Consider the following 20,077-nt stretch of genomic DNA (forward strand, 5'->3'; position numbering starts at 1 on the left):
TGTACATACTTAAAGTGTATGATTTGATGTTTTCTCATATGTACTCACCAATAAAACCATCACCAGCATCAAGATAATGTACATACCCATCACCCCAAAAGTTTCCTTGCAGCCTTGGTAAACCCCCTTCCTCAGCTTCCCCTTGTCTCCCACAAACTCTGATATTCATTCTCTCATTACAGATTAGTTTCCACTTCTTAGAGGTTTATATAAATAGAATAATACAGTATGTCCACTTTTTTGTGTATATTCTTTCACTCAACATAATTATTTTGAGATTCATCCGTGTTGTAGCATGTATCAATAGTTCCTTTCTTTTCATTGCTGAGTAGTATTTCTTTGTATGGATAAACCACGGTTTCTCCATTCGCCTGTTGGTGAACACTTGAGTCCAGTTTATGGCAAATAAAGCTGCTATGAACATTCATGTCCAAGTCTATGGATGGATACATATTTCCTTTTCTTGTGGGTAAATACTGGATCATATGATTGGTGTACATGTAACTTTTTAAGGAACTTCCAAAGTCGTTCACTCTTTTATATTCCCACCAGCAGTGTATGAGGGAAGCAGTTTCTCCACAAGTCCACCAGCACCTGGTATGACCAGTCTTTCTAAGTTTAGCCAGGCTAGTAGATACGTAGTTGTATCTCATTGTGGTTTTAATTTGTATTTCCCTAGTGACTAATGATGTTGAGCATCTTTCCATGAGCTTATTTGCCAACCATATATCTTCTTTGGTGAAGCGTCATTTCAAATCTTTTGCTTACTTTTATATCAGGCTGTTTGTTCCTTATTATTGAGTTTTGATAGCTCCTTATAGTATATCCTGGACACAAGTCCTTTATCAAATATACGCTTTGTAAATGTTTTCTCTCGGCCTGTGACTTGCCTTTTCATTCTCTTAAGTGTCCTAGAACAGTAGAAAGTAGTTTTGATATAGTTCGATTGGTCAACTTTTTCTTTTATGGATTATGACTTTGGAGCTATATCTTAAAAAAAAAAAAAAAGAGTCCTTTGGCTAGTCCAAAGTCATAAAGATTTTCTCCTTTGTTTTCTTCTAGAAGGTTCAAAGATTTAAGTTTTACATTTAGATCTATGACCAACATTTAATTTTTGTATATCGTGCAAGGTATGGATTGCATTCACTCTTTTGCATGTGGATATCCAATTGTTCCAGCATTATTTTTTGAAAAGACTATCATTTCTCCACTGAATTACCTTTGCACCTTTGTCAAAAATCAGTCGTCCATATATTTGTGGCATATTTCTGTACTTTCCTGTTCTACTACCTACTCACATTCATCTACCTTTACGCCAATAGCATGCTCTCTTGATTACTGTAGCAAAATCATACCTAACATACATGTTAGGTAGTATAACTCTTGCAATTTTGTTCTTCTTTTTGAAATTTGTTTCGACTATTCTAGGTCCTCTGCATTTTCATAAAGAGTTTTAAATCACTTTGTCAGTTTTTTGCAAAAAGTCTGCTAAAACTTTTATTGGAATTGTGTTAAATCTATAGATCAATTTTGGGACAAAAATGAAACAGTATTGAGTTCTTGACTCATAAATATGGTATATTTCTCCATCTATTTAAGTATTTAATTTCTCTCAACGATGTTTTGTAGTTATAAGTGTATAGGTCTTTCAGCTCTTTTGTTAGCTTTATCCCTAAGTATTTCATATTTTTCATGATATGAATTATATTCTTTTTAATTTAATTTTTCTATTGTTCATTGGCAGTATATAGAAATACAATGATTCTTCACATATTGATCTTATATCCAATAACATAGCTAAACTCACTTATTCAAGTAGCCTTTTTTAGATTTCATCAGATTTTCTACAGACAATTTTGCTGTCTCCAATAAAGACAATTTTACCTCTTTCTTTCCAATCTGGATGCAATTTGTTTCTTTTCATTGCCTGGATGCACTGTTTAGAACTTCCAATACAGTGTAGAATAGAAGTGAAGTGATGAGAAAAAAAAGACATCCTTGTGTTTTTCCTGGTCTTAGGAGGAAAACATTCAGTCTTTTATCATTAAGTATGATTAGCTACAGGTTTTAGGTATATGTCCTTTATCAGATCAAAGCAAGTTTCTTTATATTCCTACTTTGTTGAGATGTTTTATCAGGAATGGATGTCAGAGTTTGTCAAAACACTTCTGTATTTAATGAAATAATTACATGGTTTTTCTTCTTTAGTTTGTTAATAGGATGAAATACACTGATTCATTTTTAAATGTTAAACCAACCTTGTATTCCTGGAACACAAGCCCACTTATTCAAGATGTATTATCACTTTCTATAATATTGGACTTCATTTGATAAAATTTTATATAGAACTTTTGTACCTAGGTTTATAATGGATAATCGCCTATAGTTTTCTGTTAATATCTTTATTTGGCTTTAATATGTAATGCTGGTGTCATAGAATGAGCTGGAAAGTTTGCTTCCTCTTCGTCTGGAAGAGTTTGTGTAAAATCAGTATTATTTCTTCCTTACATATTTGCAAGAATTCACCAGTGGAAGCCATCGGGACCTGGAGTTTTCTTTGCAAGAAGGCTTTTAACTACAAATTCCATTTCTTTAAAAAATATAGAAATCTTCAAGTTAGGTATTTCTTCTGAGCAAGCTTTGGTGGTTTTCATCTTTCAAATATTCTGGATTTATAGTAACAAAGGTACTCATAATATTTCCATATTATCCTGTAATAGCTACAGAATTTGTAGTGATGTCATCACTCCGTCTCCTGCTAATGATTATTTGTGTCTTCACTCCTTTTTTATCCTGATCATTCTGGGTCAAGATTTATCCACTTTCTTGATCTTCTCAGAAAACCATCTTTTGGTTTAAATGGTTTTCTCTATAGTTTTTCTGTTTCTATTTTATAGAATTCTGCTTTGATCTTTATTATTTCCTTTCTTCTTACTTTGAGTTTAATTGCTCTTCTGTTTTTAGCTGCTTATGGTGAAAACTGACATCATTGATTTGAGGCCTTTTTGTCTTTATAGGTATTTAGTTATATAATTTCCCACTAGGCGCTGTTTTAGCAACATCTCACAATTTCTGATATTTTGTGTTTTCTATTTAATTCAAGTCAAAGTATTTTCTAATTTCCCTTTCATTTCTTCTTTGACCCCTGGATTATTTAGCAATGTGTTATTCCACTTCCAAACATTTGGGAATTTTCCAAATGTCTTTCTGTTATTGATTTCTAATTTAATCCCATAGTGATCAAAGAACCACCTGTGACTTGAACCCTGTTATATTGAGACTTGTTTTATGGCCCCCAATATTATCTATCTTGGTAAGTGTTCTTTATGCACCTGAAAAGAATGCATATCTGATTTTGTTTGATGGACTATTCTACATACAATGTCCATTAGGTCAAGTTGGTTGATAATCGTACTCAAGTCTATGTTTCCACTGACTTTTCTGTCTATAAGCGCTATCCTTATCAATATTAGGAAAGGGGTATTGAAATCTGACTATAATTGTACATTTGTCTGTTTCTGCTTGCCGTTATATCAGATTTTGCTTCAGTAATTTGAAGCTCTATTATTAGGTACAGAAATGTTTAGGATTGTTATGTCCTCTTGAATTCACGCCTTTATCATTCTGAAATGACCCTCTTGCCCCTTGGTAATATATATTCTTTGCTCTGAAATCTACTTCATCTGATAGTAATAAAGTCCCTCCAGCTTTCTTCTGATTAGTGTTCACATGATAAATTTTTTCTAGCCTTTAACTTTTAAACAGTTTGTGTCTTTATGTTTCTTATAGAAGCATACAGACGTGTTTCTTGTTGTTTATCCAATCTGTCAACCGCTGCATTTTAGTTGAGGTATTCTTGTGATTATTGATATAATTATATTTAAGTCTACCATCTCGCAATTTGTTTTCTCCTTGTCCTATTGATTATTTGATCTCTTTTCCTCTATTTCTGTCTTCTTCTGAATTATTTGAGTATTTTTATGATTCTACTATTTTTTTCCTTTTTTGGCTTGTGAGCTAAAATTCTTTTCTTACTTTAATGGTTATTTTAGGGTTTATAGTATACATCTTATCACAGTTTACCTTTAAATAATATACCATTCTACATATAAGATTCTTACAATACTACCCTTCCATTTATCTTCTTCTAGCACGTATACTATTGTCCTACATTTTACTTATACATGTTATAAACCCCACAACACGTTACTATTGTGATGATGATGATGTTTATTTAAAGAATCAGTCTTTAAAAGAAATTTAAATAATTTTTAAAACCTTAGATATTTACCCATGTAGTTATCACTTCTGGTGCATTTCACCTTTGTATAGACCCATATATTCACCTAATATTTTCCTTCTGCCTAAAGAACCTCCTTTAATAATTCTGTGGTGCAGGTATATTTCATACAATTGTATGTATATATGAAAATGTCTCTATTTTACCGTTATTTTTGAAAGATTTTTTTGTGTGTATAAAATTCTAGGTTGACAGTTTTATTCTTTCAATACTTTAAAGATGTTGCTTTACTTGCATAAGTAACAGGAAACAAGGAATCTTCTGTCATTCTTATCTTTCTGTGTATATGATATGTCCTCTTTATCTAGGAACTTTTAAATTTTTTCTCTTTATCACTAATGTTGAGCAATTTGATTGTGACTTGGTACCATTTTCTTCATGTTTCCAGTGCTTGGAGATCATTGATATTTTTGGGGTCTTAATTCCAACAAATTTGGAACATTTTCTATTATTTTTTTAAATATTTTTTCTGTCACCCCCCTTCCGACCTCTTCAATTATACATATATAAGCCCATTTGAAATTGTCTCAGAGCTTACTGACACTCTGTTCACCTTTTTAAATTCTTTTTTTTTCATTCTGGAGAGATATAACAATTTCTATTGTTATATCTCTAAATTCACTATCCTGTCTTCTGCACTGTCTAATCTACCATTAATCCTGTCTAGTGTATTTTTCAATCAAACCCTGTCATTTTCATCTCAAAAAGTTTGATGAGGGTGTCTTTTATATCTTTCATGCCTCAACTTTTCTAATATATGGAATTCAGTTTTAATAATTTTAAATATCCTTGTTTTCAAATTCTAAAATCTGTATTGGTTCTGAGTTTGTTTCAATTGGTTGATTGTTCTCCTAATTATGAAAAATAATGCTAATATTTTTCTATTTCTGTGCATGTCTGGTAACCTTTGACTAAATGCCAGACATCTTCAATTTTACCTTTTTGGGTACTATTCCTATATGAGCTTTATGCTGGGATAGTTAAGTTATTTAGCAACAGTTTGATCCTTTCCAGTAGTACTTTTATTATCTGTTAGGCCCAGAGCAATACACACTTTAGGGTCAATTTTTCCCCCAGTACCAAGGCAAGAGGTTCCTGAGTATTCTGTCCATTACTCCTGAATTATGAGTTTTTAAAGTCTGGCTGCTGGGAAGAGTCACTGCTCCTGATCCTGTACGAGTACTGTCCCCTTTAATCCTTTTGGGCAATTCTTTTCTCGCCTCAGGTTGTTCCTCACGTTTGCAGATCATTACTGTATTGTATCCTTGAGGAGGATGCCCTGCAGATCTCTGCAGTCTCTTCTCTGTGCAGTTCTCTCCTCTCTGGTCCTCTGTTCTGTACTCTCATCACCTTGGTCTTGCTGGACTTTCCAATCCATCTCCTTAACTCAAGGAGTCCAACAGGTTCTGCCTGGATTCCCGTTTCCTCCTCTGATGCCAAGGGTAGAAAATTCTCTCAAGGTAGTTAGCTGGGGAAATGTTAGGGTTCAACTCATTTGATTCCCATCGATGAGGAATCACTGCCTTTTGTTGACTGATATCCAGGGTTTTGAAAACCAGTGTTTCATATGTGTGTCCAGTTTTGTTTTGGTTTGGTTGTTTCAGGTGAGAGGGTAAGGGAAAATCTAGTCCCTGTCACTCAGTCTTGGCCATTTTGCTCTTGTTCTAGATGGGAGGGTAAATTTGATCCCTGTTATTCCATCTTGGTTGGAAACAGTAGTCTATTTGTTAGTTGTTGCTTAGTGTTATCTTGTATGGATATAAACTAATTTATTTATCCATTCTTTTGTTGATAGACTTTTGGATTATTTCCAATTTTGAGATATTGTAAAAGAAACTGCTATCAACATTGTTATGATATTTTTTGGTGAATACCAAAACTCGTTTCTCTTGAGTTAAATGCCTAGGAGTAGAATAGACAAGTCTTTGAATAAGCGTATGTTTAGCTTTAAGATACGCTGCCAAACAGTGTTTCAAAGGGGTTTGTTATTTTAAACTCCCATCAGCAATGTACGAAAGTTCCAGTTGCTCCACATCCTCATCAGCACTTGGTACTGTCAGTGTTTTCCATTTTAAACCATTCTGGTTGTGTCCCATTTTAATTTGTATTTTCCTAAGGCCTAATGACTTTGACTGGGCACCTTTTCATATGCTTATTGGCCATTAGAATATCATCTTACATGAAGTGTCTGTTCAAGTCTTTAGCCCACTTTAAAATTGGATTGTTTAACTTTGTCTTAATGATTAGTAGGGGTCTTTATATATATTCTGAACATAAATCTTTTTCAAATATATTGTGAATATCTTCACCCTGTCCATGGCTTATCTTTACACTCTTAATTATGGTGTATTTTGATAAACAAAAGTCCTCAATTTTTCACGTAGGACAATTCTTTCATGGCTAGTTCTTTTGATGCGCTGTTTAAGAAATCCTTGCCTACTCCAAATCATGAACGTATTTCCATATGTTTTCTTCTAAAAACACTACTGTTTTTCCTTTCTTCTTCTTGAATACGGCAGCAATCATATGAGAAATTTTATGTAGCCTTAAACTTCCTTCAATAGGCTTTCTGTTCAATATCCAACTGGATGACATTGTCAAGAGGCAACGTGAAGTCATTGGCGGCACAGCCTCCTGCACTAACAGGAGGCGTTAAACCCATTACAAAGGCCCTGATGTTCACATTGTGACTTGCTAATCAGTTAGGAAAACAAATATTTTACTTCACCCTTACTTCATTCTGTAGTGTCTGTTCTTTTTGTTTGAAAGTTTCCATAAATAACAGGTTGAAGAGCACTTCTCTTTGGCTGGTGGCCCGAGGAGTTAAGTTTTTATTTCCTTCTTCTAGTTTTTCATTTTTTCCTAAATTCTCTATAATAAACATGCATACTTTTAATAAATAGACTTTAAAAACCCAGGCAGTTGTGATTAAAGTATATGTATGTTTTTTTCCATTTTTGTAGGAGTAAAATATGATGTTTCCCAATTCTTTTCTGTACAGGGTGTATTAACCATACACACTAAGACTTGCTCTGTGAATGTGTGTTCGGTCGACAGTAGAACAGATTCATTACTTAACAGCTTTCTACAACTTGCATACTTTCTATGCGTATATAATGTATGGTTTTTATAAAAGCCTTGGTCAAGCTTTTTCCTGTCCTTGGTCTTACTTTATCTGCAAATGAAGCCACACAAATTTTAAAAATAGAATCATTTGCCAATGTCATTAAATAATTACCAAGAGCAGAGGCTGAAAAATCCTTTGTGATACTGTCCATGCTGCAGGAGCAAGAGGAGGATTTCTGGATAGAAATATCTGGAAAGAGCTACGTACATTCTGCACCAGAGACCCCCTTTCCTGCACTGTTATGGGACGTTTATCACAGACTTGTATTCAGTCACCCGAGCAGCATTTAAAAATGCATAGTTTATTTGACAGCATTTACAAATTATGTCTTTTCCTCAGAATAATTTACACTGTAGAAATGTTTCCATATGCTAAAGTTGGACATGCTATTGTAATGAGAAAGAAAAAGATGTCTTTTAGTGGATAATTTTCATATACATACTAAATTGTAATATGCACAAGTTAGTAAAGCTGTCCCTTAAGAATTTACCATAAATGGTTTTCTAATTGTTTTTGCTGCTTTCAGTTACGGACTGGGAGTGGATTTCACCGCAAAACAATGAGTCAGCAGGAATTCAATTGTGATTTATCTAAGTAATGAAAACAATTTGATAGTAATCATAATTCTCTTATGCTTTAATGAAAAAGTATACTTTTTTCTTAAATTCTTTGTGTTCCTCAAAGTCTCAGGTGGAGACAATTTCTAAACATTCCAAACCATGTACACTTGCAGTTAACTCCTCTCTAGCCTGCCTCTAGAGCAGTGGTTGGCAAACTGGGATCACAAGTCAAATCCAGCTCACCACCTATTTTGTAAATAGTTTTATTGGAACACATTCATGCACATTCATTTACGTATTGCCTATGACTGCCTTTGTGCTGCAAAAGCAGGGTTGAGTAGTTGTGATAGAGGCTTTGTAGCCCAGAAAGCCTACAATATACACAACTGACCCTTCATAGAAAAAATTTCTGACCCTTGTTTTAATAAGTGCCTCCCTATTTTTTATGTGGCAGAAATACATGGATGCTACTATGGTAAGTACTGTCTCTCCTGCCCTAGGAGTAAGTTTTTATTTCCTTCTTCTAGCTTTTCATTGTTTTCTAAATTCTCTATAATAAACATGCTTAATTTTTGCATGGATTTTGAGGCTATAACCAAGCAAGATGACAGCCACAGCTCCACAAATCTCCGATAGAAACATCAAGAGGAAATCCACACCCAAGAAAGCATTGAATCCTTTCTTCTCTGGGGTGTAGGCCAACAATGACCTGGCAGCCAAAATGCATATAATTAATTATATTTGAGAACTGTCCTGAAATACATGCTCTCCAAGTAAAGAAAACCATTATTGACTTTTGGAAAAAAATTTACTCTATCTCTCTACTGCAAAGTTCTTAGTAACATTTTGAGGAGGCGGTACCCTATAACAAGATACAATACTTTTTGCTCAATTATTAAATTCAACATTGTAAAGTAACACGTAAACCATTTTTTTTGTCATTTCTCAAAACAAATACTTTAAGAAAGATGAGGGTAATATCTATTTGTGAACCTTTCAGAAGGTTCATATATATATGAACACACACACACACACACACACACACACACACACACACAGAGGATGCCAAAAAATGTATATACATGTTAAGAAAGGAAAAAACTGTATTAAAAAATTAAAATTAAAATTACTTTGAGCACATCTTATAATTGGAATAGTCAAACATGGCTTGTTATTGGTATATGCTGAGTATTATAATTTTAATACAGTTTTTTCCTTCCTTAAAATGTGTATACATTTTTTTGACTCCCTGTGTGCGTGTGTGTGTGTGTGTGTGTGTGTGTGTATTTATTTATTTCAGGCTAACTTGAAAAATTAAGAGAAATAGCAAAGTAAATTGATCATTTATAAAATAGTTTCATCTATGATGGTCTATCTGAGCAAGAACAGCAAAAAAATCACTGTAGATATTGACTGAACTATTAAGATCAACAACTGTGATAATTTCAAACAGTAATAAATAATACACAAGTACCTTAATAATGAAAATAGACCATTGTCTAGCCCATTCCAGCTGCTAGTACAAAAATATCATAGACTGGGCGGCTTATGAACAATGTAAATTTATTTTGCCCAGGTCTGGAAGCTGGGATGTTTGGGATTAAGGAACTAGCGGATTTGGTGCCTGGAAGAGCCCATTTCCTGGTCTTCTCGATGCGTCCTCACATAGCAGAGGGGGCAAGAGAGCTCTCTGGGATCTCTTTTATAAGGGCACTCATCCTCGCATGACCTATTCCCCTCCCAAACGCCCCACCTCCAAACACCATCACGCTAGGGACGCATGAATTTGGAGGGACACATTCAGTCTATAGCGTTCTGCCTTTGGCTCCCTCAAATTTACATACTTCTTGCATTGAAAATTCATTCCATCCCAATAGCCCCCAAAATCTTAACTGGTTCTAGCAGCAACTTTAAAGTCTAAGTCCAAAGTCTCCTCTAAACATCACCTAAAGCAGATATGGGTAAAACTCAAGGTATGATTCATCCTGAGGCAAATTGCTCTCCAGCTATGAACCTATGAAATCAAACATGTTATGTGATCCCAAAATACAATAGTGACACAGGCATAGGACAGATATTTCCCATCCAAATGGGAGAAAGGGGGAAGAAGAAAGGAGAGACAGGCTCCGAGTAAGTCTAAAACCCAATCATGCAAGTTCCATTAGAGCTTAAGGCCCAAGAATAATCCTCTTTGGCTCAATGCCCTACCATCCAGATGCACTGGGGCAGTGGTCGCCCTCGGCTTTGCTGGGCAGCGGTTGGGGCCCCAAGACTTCCAGGCTGCCCTGCCCCCACAGCTTTGGGCAGCCCTGTACCCACTGCGGCTCCCCAGGGTTGGGGTCCTGGGACCACGGCTTTGCTGGAAGACCTTGTCCTTTGAAATCTAGATGGAGGCAGCCACGCCCCAGGGCTCTGCTGGGCATAGCGCACACCACATCCAGGTGCTAGAGCATCACCTGGGGATAGCTGAGGAACTCAGTGCCACACTGCAGCGAGAGGAGACCACCAAGTGAGGTGGTATCAGAGGTGAGCCAGGTCCAGAAGGTACCAGCATCCCCTCCTTTGCATTCTTCCATTGACTTGACTATAGCTCTTGGCTTCTGTCAAGATGGCTGACTAATCTTATTAAGTGATCTCTCCACCTCACCCTTAGTGTTTGTTCCCAAACAGGCTTTCCCATCTTTTTAATATGAATATGCTGAGAATTTTCCAAATCATTAAGTTCTATGTTCTGCTTCCTTTCCAATTAACAATTCTATCTTCAAGTCATTTCTCTCTTCTCGCATTGTATCACCAGCAGTCAAGAGAAGCCGGGCTACTCCTTCAATGTCTTGCTTACAAACTGCTTCAGCTAAAAACCTAATTTCATCGCTTGCAAGTTCTCCCTTCCACAAAACACTAGAACACAAACACAGTTCAGCCAAGCTCTATGCCACTTTATCACAAGCATGACCTTTCCTCCAGTTTCCAGTAACACGTTCCTCATTTCCATCTGAGAACTCATCAGAGTGGCCCTTACCATTTGTATTTCCACCCACATTCTGTTTGGGGTTACTTCGGTATGCTCTAAGAAGACTGAGCCTTGCTCTACAGCTCTTCTCTTTTCTTTCTCAGCTTTCATCAGAATCCCCTTTAAAAGTCCATTCCCAGCCATGTAGGCTTTTTCCAGCATGCACCTCAAAACTCTCCCAGCCTCTATCCATTCCCTTTTTCTAAAGCCACCTCCACATTTTTAGGTGTTTGTTACAGCAACAACCCTGCTGCTCACTGCCATGTTTGGTCTTAGTCAGTTTGGGCTGCTAAAACCAAGTGCCAAACTGGGTGGTTTATAAATAACGCAAATGCCTTTCTCAGTTCGGAGGTGGGAAGTCGGAGATCAGGGTGCCAGCGTGGTCACGCCTTCTTCCGGGCTGCAGACCCCTCGTTGTGCCTTCACAGGCAGAGCAGCAAGCTCTCTCGTGGGTCTAATTAGGGCACTAATTCCATTCACTCCCATGACCTGATCACGGCCCAAAGTCCCCACCTCCAAATACCATCACACTAGGGGTTAGGTTTCAATATATCAATTTGGGGAGGGCACAAACGTTCAGTCTATAATAGGTGTCCTCTCTGATTCTTGAAATTATGAGTAGAGATGATGCCGAGGAGTAAAGGGGGGTGTAAACTTCCAACATAATGATGTTTAGATCGTGACCAGGTTTTCCATCCATTCAGTCATTCATTAAGTATGTTACTGAGCACCTACAACATGCCGGGCTATATTCCAGGAGCTGGAAATACGACAGTGAACAAGACAGATCATGGGCTGACGTCTGAGTGCGGGGCACAATACAATACAGGCGCAGGAAAACAAAGCCAAAACAAAATCCACAGACCTAAAGGAAAATAGACCAATCAGACAAGAACATCAAGAACTTCTCCCAAGAAGGGTCATATCTAGCCAAACCTTGGACACACTCTCTTTTCTTGACTCCCTTCTGTCCTGGACTTACCCTATGAAAACCCTGTCTCGGGAAAGGTTCCGACCAACTCAGTCCCACTTAGATACACACAGCTGACCTCTTATTCCTCTCAGAAGTGTCTGCATTTTGTTCCAGGTGGACATGAGGCATTCCTAGGCAGCAGGAAGGGATTTGGGGGACCTTCTCAGAGTCACATCATGCATCTATTTCTAAGGAAACACTCATCACACGCCTGCTCTGTCGCGGGACAGCACTAGGCTTATTGAGGAAACAGGGAATAGTTCATTAACTATGACACACACAGAGCCTGAAGGGACGTGTGCTTGATCCTGTCCATTTGTCCCTCCAGACTCTCTGTCCACCGTTTTCCAGCCACCTCTGTGGCTCAGGAGGTTGACCTTCAAGGATTACATCCAGGGCTTTCTGTCTTCTGTCTTTGGTTGGGTTCAGCTAAAGGCAGTCGCCGCAGGGGATTGACAGGAGGAAAGAGAGGGTCAGGTCCTTATTTTCCTGCCCCCTCCTGGCCTGGCTGCTGATTGGCAGGGGCAGTTTCTTTCTGTCAACGACCATGGCTCCTTGTCAGGGGTCCTCTTGCATAGCCACAGTCACAACTCTCTCTCTAATCATCCACACCCCTTGCCCAGAAGGTACCCCTGGAGGGGGCAAAGCTCCATGCTGACGCTCCACTATTCCTGGGTACAGTGTCTTCTCACTGACCTCCCCTTCACTGGCCCATTCTCACGGCCACGGGCTGCAAAGCCAGCACTGCTCTCTGATCAGAGACTGACTCAGGGCACCAGCTTCATTTTTAAGCTCCAAGGACTTAGGACAGATAGGAGAACTGGTGAACATTCTACACATGGTACTTCTCAGAATCAGCAGTGACTCACCTTCAAATAGAACAAAATTTGGGGTGGCGACTGGAGCGACACCAGCCCCGTGTGCAGAGAAGGAACGCCTCTGAACGGCCATGGCTTACCTTTCTGTGCTCAGTGGAGGGCTGTGGGCAGACGAGCTGGAATCCAAGCAGCAGCAGGAATCCCAGGGCACTGGGAAGAGAAAATGGCAACAGGCAGGGCTGTGAGCATGTCCCAGGCTGCAGACCCGGCGGAAGGCGGCATCCCCATCTCATCAGTGGAAGGGAGAGAACAGTCCAGCCTGGGCCCTGGGGGATGACCCAGTGAAGAGGCAAAGGGCCAGCCCACGGGCGGGGAGGCAGAAAGGTGCTGTGGGCTGGGTGGTGGCATCGGCCAGATCTGGGATCAAACGTAGTGTTACCGGGAACCAGCAAGGCTTCTATGTCAGAACAGTTAACCTCTTTGGGCCTTGTCTCCTCCCTCATAAGATGGGGACAACCACGGATGCTGGCTAGGAGCTTCGGGGAGGGCTGCATGAGAAAACGTGGCATGTCTGACCCAGAGTAAGTGCTGGTGAGTGCCTGGTCCTCGTGGAGCTGGTAAGGAGGGCTAAGAGTGGGCATTTTGATCCTGGCCAGAGAAGTTCCTCTCCCACACCCCAGCTTTCCTCAGAACCTTTCCTCTGCCTGTCCTTGGCCCTTTGGTGCCACACATGTTCTCCGTGGGCTGGATTAGCTGTGTTAAGCCCCACTGTCACCAGCCATGATTAGCGCTTGTCATCAAATAAAGGGAAGGTGTGGAAATAGGAGCCAGCTGGCCCTGAGACAGCAGGGTGTGCTGGGAGAGCATGACACTTTGGAGTCAAACACATCTAGGCTAGAATCCCAACTCCACCCTTCCCATGGGGGTGATCCTGGGTAAGCTAACACCTCTGCTCCTCAATGTTCTCATCTTCTGTCAGCATCACTGAGGATGACAGAGGTGAAAACACCCGGCACACTCAGGCAGAGGCGACAAGTAATGTCAAGTAATTTAAACCCCTGAAGTCCCTTGATTGGAAATCATTGATTGCATTGTTTTCAGCACCCTGCAGAAAGGCCGCCAGTCCTACTTAGCTGTCTTTTGAATCCTTTCCTAGGGTTTCACCCTGAGGGCAGAAGTTAAGCAATGCAGTGATTCTCAACATTGTTGAGGCCTCCAACAAAGCTGAAAGATAAGAAACAGTGCCGTGTCCAAGAAAAACTCACCGTGTGGAGATGGCGATGAGGAAACCTGGCTGAATGAGGGGTTAGGGCTGTGGAGTTAGAAAACACTCCCGCCATCGCTAAGAATTCTAAATTCCACACTAACCCCATTTAGTATGTAAATGAGCCCGGCCCTAGCAGACCACATGGAATGGACTTGGACACACTGCTTAGAGACTGTGTGTGGGGACAATAGCAGGGCGAAGGGACACTAACCAGGTGTTAAACGCATTCTGTCCATTGTCTTAGAGCTACAGTGAAGGCCCCAAAGCAGAGGACCGAGGGTATTCCATACGCATACATTCCAAAGAGAACGGCTGCACGTCTATTCAGGACTGGAAAAGGAGGTGCTCCCCACCCGAGATGTCTTCCAGCCACAGGGCAGGGGCATCTCAAGGAGTGGGTGGGAACACAATGGTAGAAAAAGAATAGCTATTTTCTAGTTGTGTCCTTACTAGATCCAGTTTATCCTCTAAACCAAAGATTATGTTCATCATGACTCAGGAGTCCATACTCCTTGGTTACCTGACCTTGAGCAAAGCACCACTGTGCCTCAGTTTGCTCATCTGTAGAATGGAATAATATCACCTGCCCTGCTGACCTCAAATGCGTGAATGTGTGAGGAAGCACATTAGGAACCACGCCTACAAATTTGAACCATCTGTAACACATTCTGGCACTGTTTACTCATGAAGAAAGAAAACCAGCTTAGTGTGGTTTTGTTAAAAAAACAAGCAGCAGCTCCATACATGTGTTATACCTCAGCCCCTGTTATGGCAGACACCTAAGCCACATATCTGTAACACAACCAGGAGCAGTGTGCACTACCCCTCCTCCCAGGTAGCATTTCCAAAACTTTCAGGGGCACTGGGGGCAGGAGAGGGAGAGAAAGAGCAGAGGAGGGAAGATTCTAGGTTTTCCTCTGTCTCAGAGGAACTGCATTCCAGGTTGCCTGGTCAGCTCTCCTCCCAGGTATTTCCACAGCTTGTTCCCTCACCTTCTTTAGGTGTCTGCCCAAAGCTGGCCCTTCTCCACAAAGCTTCCCTGACCCTATAAAAACCAGCACTCCCTCTCCCAGCCTCTCCTGTTTACTTGTCTCCATAGTCCTCACTGTCTCACAGACTATGTCTTTATTCACTTAAATGTCACCCTATGCCCACTAGAATATAAGTTCTGTGAGATCAGGGAGTTTGTTTAGTTAGTTTTATCCCTCAGCATCTAGCAGAGTGTCTGCTATATACCGGGGATGCCAAAAACATATATACACAAGACTTTTCTTATGTACTCATCTTTTCTTATTGGTATATATTGAGTATTACAATTTTAATACAGTTTTTTCTTTCTTAAAATGTGTATACATTTTTTGGGCACTCTCTGTAGTAAGAGCTTAAATTCATTGAGTTAATGAATGATGCTGTATCACCTTGACAACCTTTGAAATGTCGACATAAGGAGAAACAGTATGAATTAACATATCCAAAAATGTCCAAAGTAATGGTGAGAGCTTTTAAAAGTACTTTTATGAGAGATTTTTAAAAATCAGTCCTGCTTTTGAATTTCTATGTGATGCCCCCAAATCCATTCTCACAGGACTGACATGACATATGGCATCAAAATGTTTGTAGGTGCCCCATGCTGCAGAAAATGCAACACCAGTTGCATTTAGATATTCAAATGCTTCTTTTCTTCATTGCGTTGGGCCCTAGTGAGGCCCAAATGCATAGGGGTACCCAGTAAATTCATTCTGGAATAAAATCTTAGTTATTAAATGGGCTCGGCTCTGAATGGAATAGAATAAATTCCCCCAGAGGGGAAATTATTCTTTGGCTGCAATAACAGGAGCCAAAGCAATATATAACCCCAGCGGCCAGAAGAAACTCTGCCAAGGGCTGAAAGGTTCCCACCCCTGCTCAGTAGACTCTGTTTTGGGGATACCCCACCCTGCTCACACATACCTATCTAATTGGTAGTCTGTAGCTGTGCCCATACCTCTTCAAAACACCGACAATCTAGCCTCAATCCTTGTTCCGCCTGACCCAATTCAAAATTAATGTTTGGGGAATGCGAGAGCATGTGTGTGTCTGTGTGTGTGCAACTCATGTGTTATTTCACTTTGATAGTTTGCTTTGGCAAACTGCTCCCAGCTTGCAACGTTTTGACAGATTGAAGGCTACCAGGGCCCTTGGCAAACAAATCACACACTCCCCTCCAAGCGGCGGGGGAAGTCACATTCCTACCAAGACTTTCCAATTCACCTTGCAGAAGAAATAACCCAACGTTTCACACCAATCAGAAAAAGGAAAAAAAAGCTATGCCAGTTCCCCAGCGCTGTTCTAGATTTTAAACACTCCATCATTTCATTTCCTCATGTAGAACATAATGTTCATTGAAATTCGGTACAAGATCTACATCATGGACCGGGGGCACTGGGCTTCTGTATTTGCTTTGACCCACCCCTCCCCACCTACCCCACCCACCCTCAACACCAGTGAGAGTGGGTCATAGCACCACCACTGTGTACCTCGGATTACCTCAATGAACTCTATACCAGTTGAGCATATCAAGTAACAAAACAAGGAAAACAGTAAAAAAATCTCAACTTCTTCTTCAGTTAATACAACCCAAGAGATATTTTGGGAGCAGCCGGATCACTACTAATGAAATTATACCAACCTTAGCAAAAGAGAGCCAAAGCCTCAGCATTGAAGAGAAATCCCTACCTACTTCACTCTGGAGATCAAAAGTGATTGCTAAGCATGCATTTTACTGTGTTCAGCTCAACCCTCTGTCTTCCTTGGACATCAGTTAAGAGTAAAGAAAGCAAGAGAAGGAGCTGGGTTACAAACGACGTTAGCCACGGAAGATTTGATGGTTCCCGCTGCTGTCACTGCTCACAAGTATTTCATTTAATCTCCACAACCATCCTATCAGACAATTTTACTATACCCATTTTACAGGTGAGGAAATTGAGGCACTTACGGAAGGGCACACACACCTACGAAGAGGAAAAGCCTGATTTTGATGCTAGCAGTCAGACCCTTGGCCTGGACCCTTAACCACTGTGCTCTGGGGCCTCAGTAGGAAATAGCTCACCTTTAAAACAAGCATTTGCATTTTATCACATCAATTTTCTTCCCCAGTCTTAGGAGCCTGTGGCTTCACACATCTGTTTTACTTTCTGTCATTGCTTGCAAAAATAATCAGAAAATAAGTGGGTGCAATAAAATCTCGTTTATCCAGCCTCACTAGAGAACATTCTAAGTTTTAAAATAATTGAAGCTAACCATTTAAATCCCAAACTTCAAAAAAAAAAAAAAATGCATCCTATTTATTTCCTCTGCTTTCTCATACAGAGTATGCTGAGCTTCAGTAACCTTTCTTAGATGGCTGAGCATAAGGTGACGGATGGCCTAGGGGCAGAGCAGGGGGACAGCCCAGAGTTGGGGCTTCCCCACTGCCATGGCCCTTTGCTGTCTCCACCCTGCTGTAAGGCCTGGCCTCCTGTACTGCGGGTGAGGAGACTGTGTCCTCTTAAGCGGTTCCCTTCCGGTAGGCCTTGGCCTTGGAAACCTTTAGACAGCCAAGCTGCAACCAAACCGAAACCAAACAGGCTCTGGGGAAAGGCCTGCCTGGCTTTCGTGGAGTAAATGTTTCCATTTTAGAGCATGAACTTCAGGACACCTATTCTAATTGCATATTGGTGATTTTTACTGCTTACTTCCAGGTTCTCCACTCTTGTAGCCATTTGTGTTTTATGGACCAGAGCCTCTGGGAAAGTGAGGTGTTCTGTCACCACACAGCTTTTTAAGACACAACACCTTTTGGTAAATTCCCCTGCTTAATGGGAGGTTTCTTGAGGAATTGGTTTCTCATCCATCCTTGCAACTAGCAGAACAATCAGCACAGACTCAGTCCAAACTCAGGGCTCATAAATGTCAAGTGAGTCAAAAAATAGAAGGATGGACTGAAGAGAGGGAAGAAAAAAAGGAGAGAGGGCGGAAGTATCAGTCACTAAAGAAATGCAAGGTGATGCAAGACTTTTCATCAATAAAGTGTTTTCTAAGTGCACCCCAGCATTCTGTCATAAAAGTATAACTGGGAAAAGAAGGATTTCTACAAGCTGGAGTTATTGGTTCTGATCCCTGGGGGTGTCATTGTTAACCTGAGGTCTATAAATCTATTTGGGTAACTAAGGAATGGGTAGCTGGCAGCCCAATGATATCACACCTTGACTCCATTGAATCCTTTGGTACAGAATGTTCTAGCAAATCCCACAATCAAATACTGAGTGGTGAGGACAGGCTCCAGGTGCAAGGCTGTGCCAAGCATAAAGAAAAACCAATACTGCCTGAATGCCTGCCATCATTTTATAGGAAGGGGTTTTCCAGGGCAGTCCTCCAAAAGCATTTTATTTCCTCCTAGCCTCTATGCCTACCATTCAGATGGCTCCTACCGGGCTTCCCACATAACATTCCAGCAGGTTCTTCGCTGATACACTTGTTCTCTTCTGCTCCCATCAGATGACTCCTGTTCATAGTCAACCATGTTCCCAAACCTGTTTACGCCAGCTGCTTTGTAATTACATAAAATGTTCAAAGAATAAGCCAACCCATGAAATGAGCGCACACACACACACAAAAGACTAGTTAGTTGTTTGTTGTTTCTACAAAAGTGAAGCTCAATGCTTTGGAAAGATTCAATAAAGGCAAATAGCCAAGGAAAAAAAAAACTGCTGGCCAATTAGGTGTGGATGAGACAACTGTAAGTGATTGGGGACAAACATAATACAAATCTAGAATTATTCTGTACTCTGATTGCCGTGCAAATGTCTTTAAATTCTCACTCCACTTTAAAGGAGCCCAAATGGAAACCTTACATAATGCTTGTGGGTGCGGTTTGTGCAAGAAAGACAGTGTGGGGTTCATGTTCCAAGTCTTCGGCCGCACATCAACAAAATTGGTGAGTGAACGTGCATGTTTTAAGTTAAAAGGAAACGGTGAAAGGTGTGTGTGTATCATTCGTATGATTTTTCTGCATTAACCTATTTTTGTAATTAACGAATGAGCCTGATCAGAAAAGAAAAAATTTCAACTTTATTTCTTTTACATAAAAGATAATCATTAATCTATGCATTCAGTATGCAAGAAATATTTACTGAGCATCAACTGGGTAGTGTTGTGGTTTCGATGTGGGCTACACTCTGTCCTGCCTTAAAGTTTCATGATGATCCAAGCCTGTCCTCTTCTCCTCCCCTCCTCCTCAGCCCTTTACACCCCACCTCTTCCTCCCCCCTCCCCATCCCCCTCCTCTTATTCCTTTGCAGCCTATGCTCCTTCACCCCATTTCCTGGTCACTGGCTTAACCCCATGAGCCTTCCCAATTATCACATACTTCTGTACTCCTAAGGGGAATCTCTGTTTTCACTGATCAACCATGCCTCAAATATCACTACTGGTACCCTTCATTCTCTTTCTTACACACACAAACACATTTTCCTCACCCACTTCTGTCTTCCTTCGGTATTAGGGAGCTTTTTCAGTTGCCCCAAGAACAGCCAGCCACCTTTCTCTTTCTCATTTCCTCAATCCCTTTTGGTTGTATTTCTAAGTGAAGTAGCTGACAGGCATTACAGTAATATTACTCTACTGAAGTGTATATCAAGGAAAAGAAAAGCCTTTAAGTTTCAAAAGACTAAAACCAGACACTTGACCTAGGGCCATCAACCTGTAAAATGCTTAAAATGATCCAGAACTCTCCATAAAATCTATAAAAACCACCATCTAACCTTGTAATCTCTCTAATTACATCTGCATTTCTTCAAAAACTACCATTCAAAATAAGAATCACTGAATCAAGTTTATTTCCTGCCAATTTAACCAATTGTTTGGCGTTTTCAATAGTTTTGTTTTCTTCTCTGTTCTCCTTCCAAACATAAAATACGTCAACTATACTAAAGCACTCTGAGTTAAAGGAAGAGCCGTGACCAAGCAGACTGGCTCCGAAGAGATTCTGTGGGTTAGCCGTGGA

The 20,077-nt window shown here is 40.1% G+C and overlaps 1 protein-coding gene across 1 annotated transcript in view; it reads right to left on the minus strand.

Moving 5' to 3' along the window:
- Positions 1-20,077, minus strand: part of THSD4 (thrombospondin type 1 domain containing 4) — a 583,467-nt gene that overhangs the window by 532,565 nt on the left and 30,825 nt on the right. Inside the window, exon 3 of the mRNA XM_074328210.2 lies at positions 12,929-12,998. Coding sequence (XP_074184311.2) covers positions 12,929-12,998 — 70 coding nt within the window. The remainder of the gene's footprint in view (positions 1-12,928; positions 12,999-20,077) is intronic.

The sequence above is a fragment of the Rhinolophus sinicus genome, chromosome 3, assembly GCF_057876585.1.
Source record: "Rhinolophus sinicus isolate RSI-liver-muscle chromosome 3, RSI-T2T, whole genome shotgun sequence".
NCBI classification, from domain to species: Eukaryota; Metazoa; Chordata; class Mammalia; order Chiroptera; family Rhinolophidae; genus Rhinolophus; species Rhinolophus sinicus.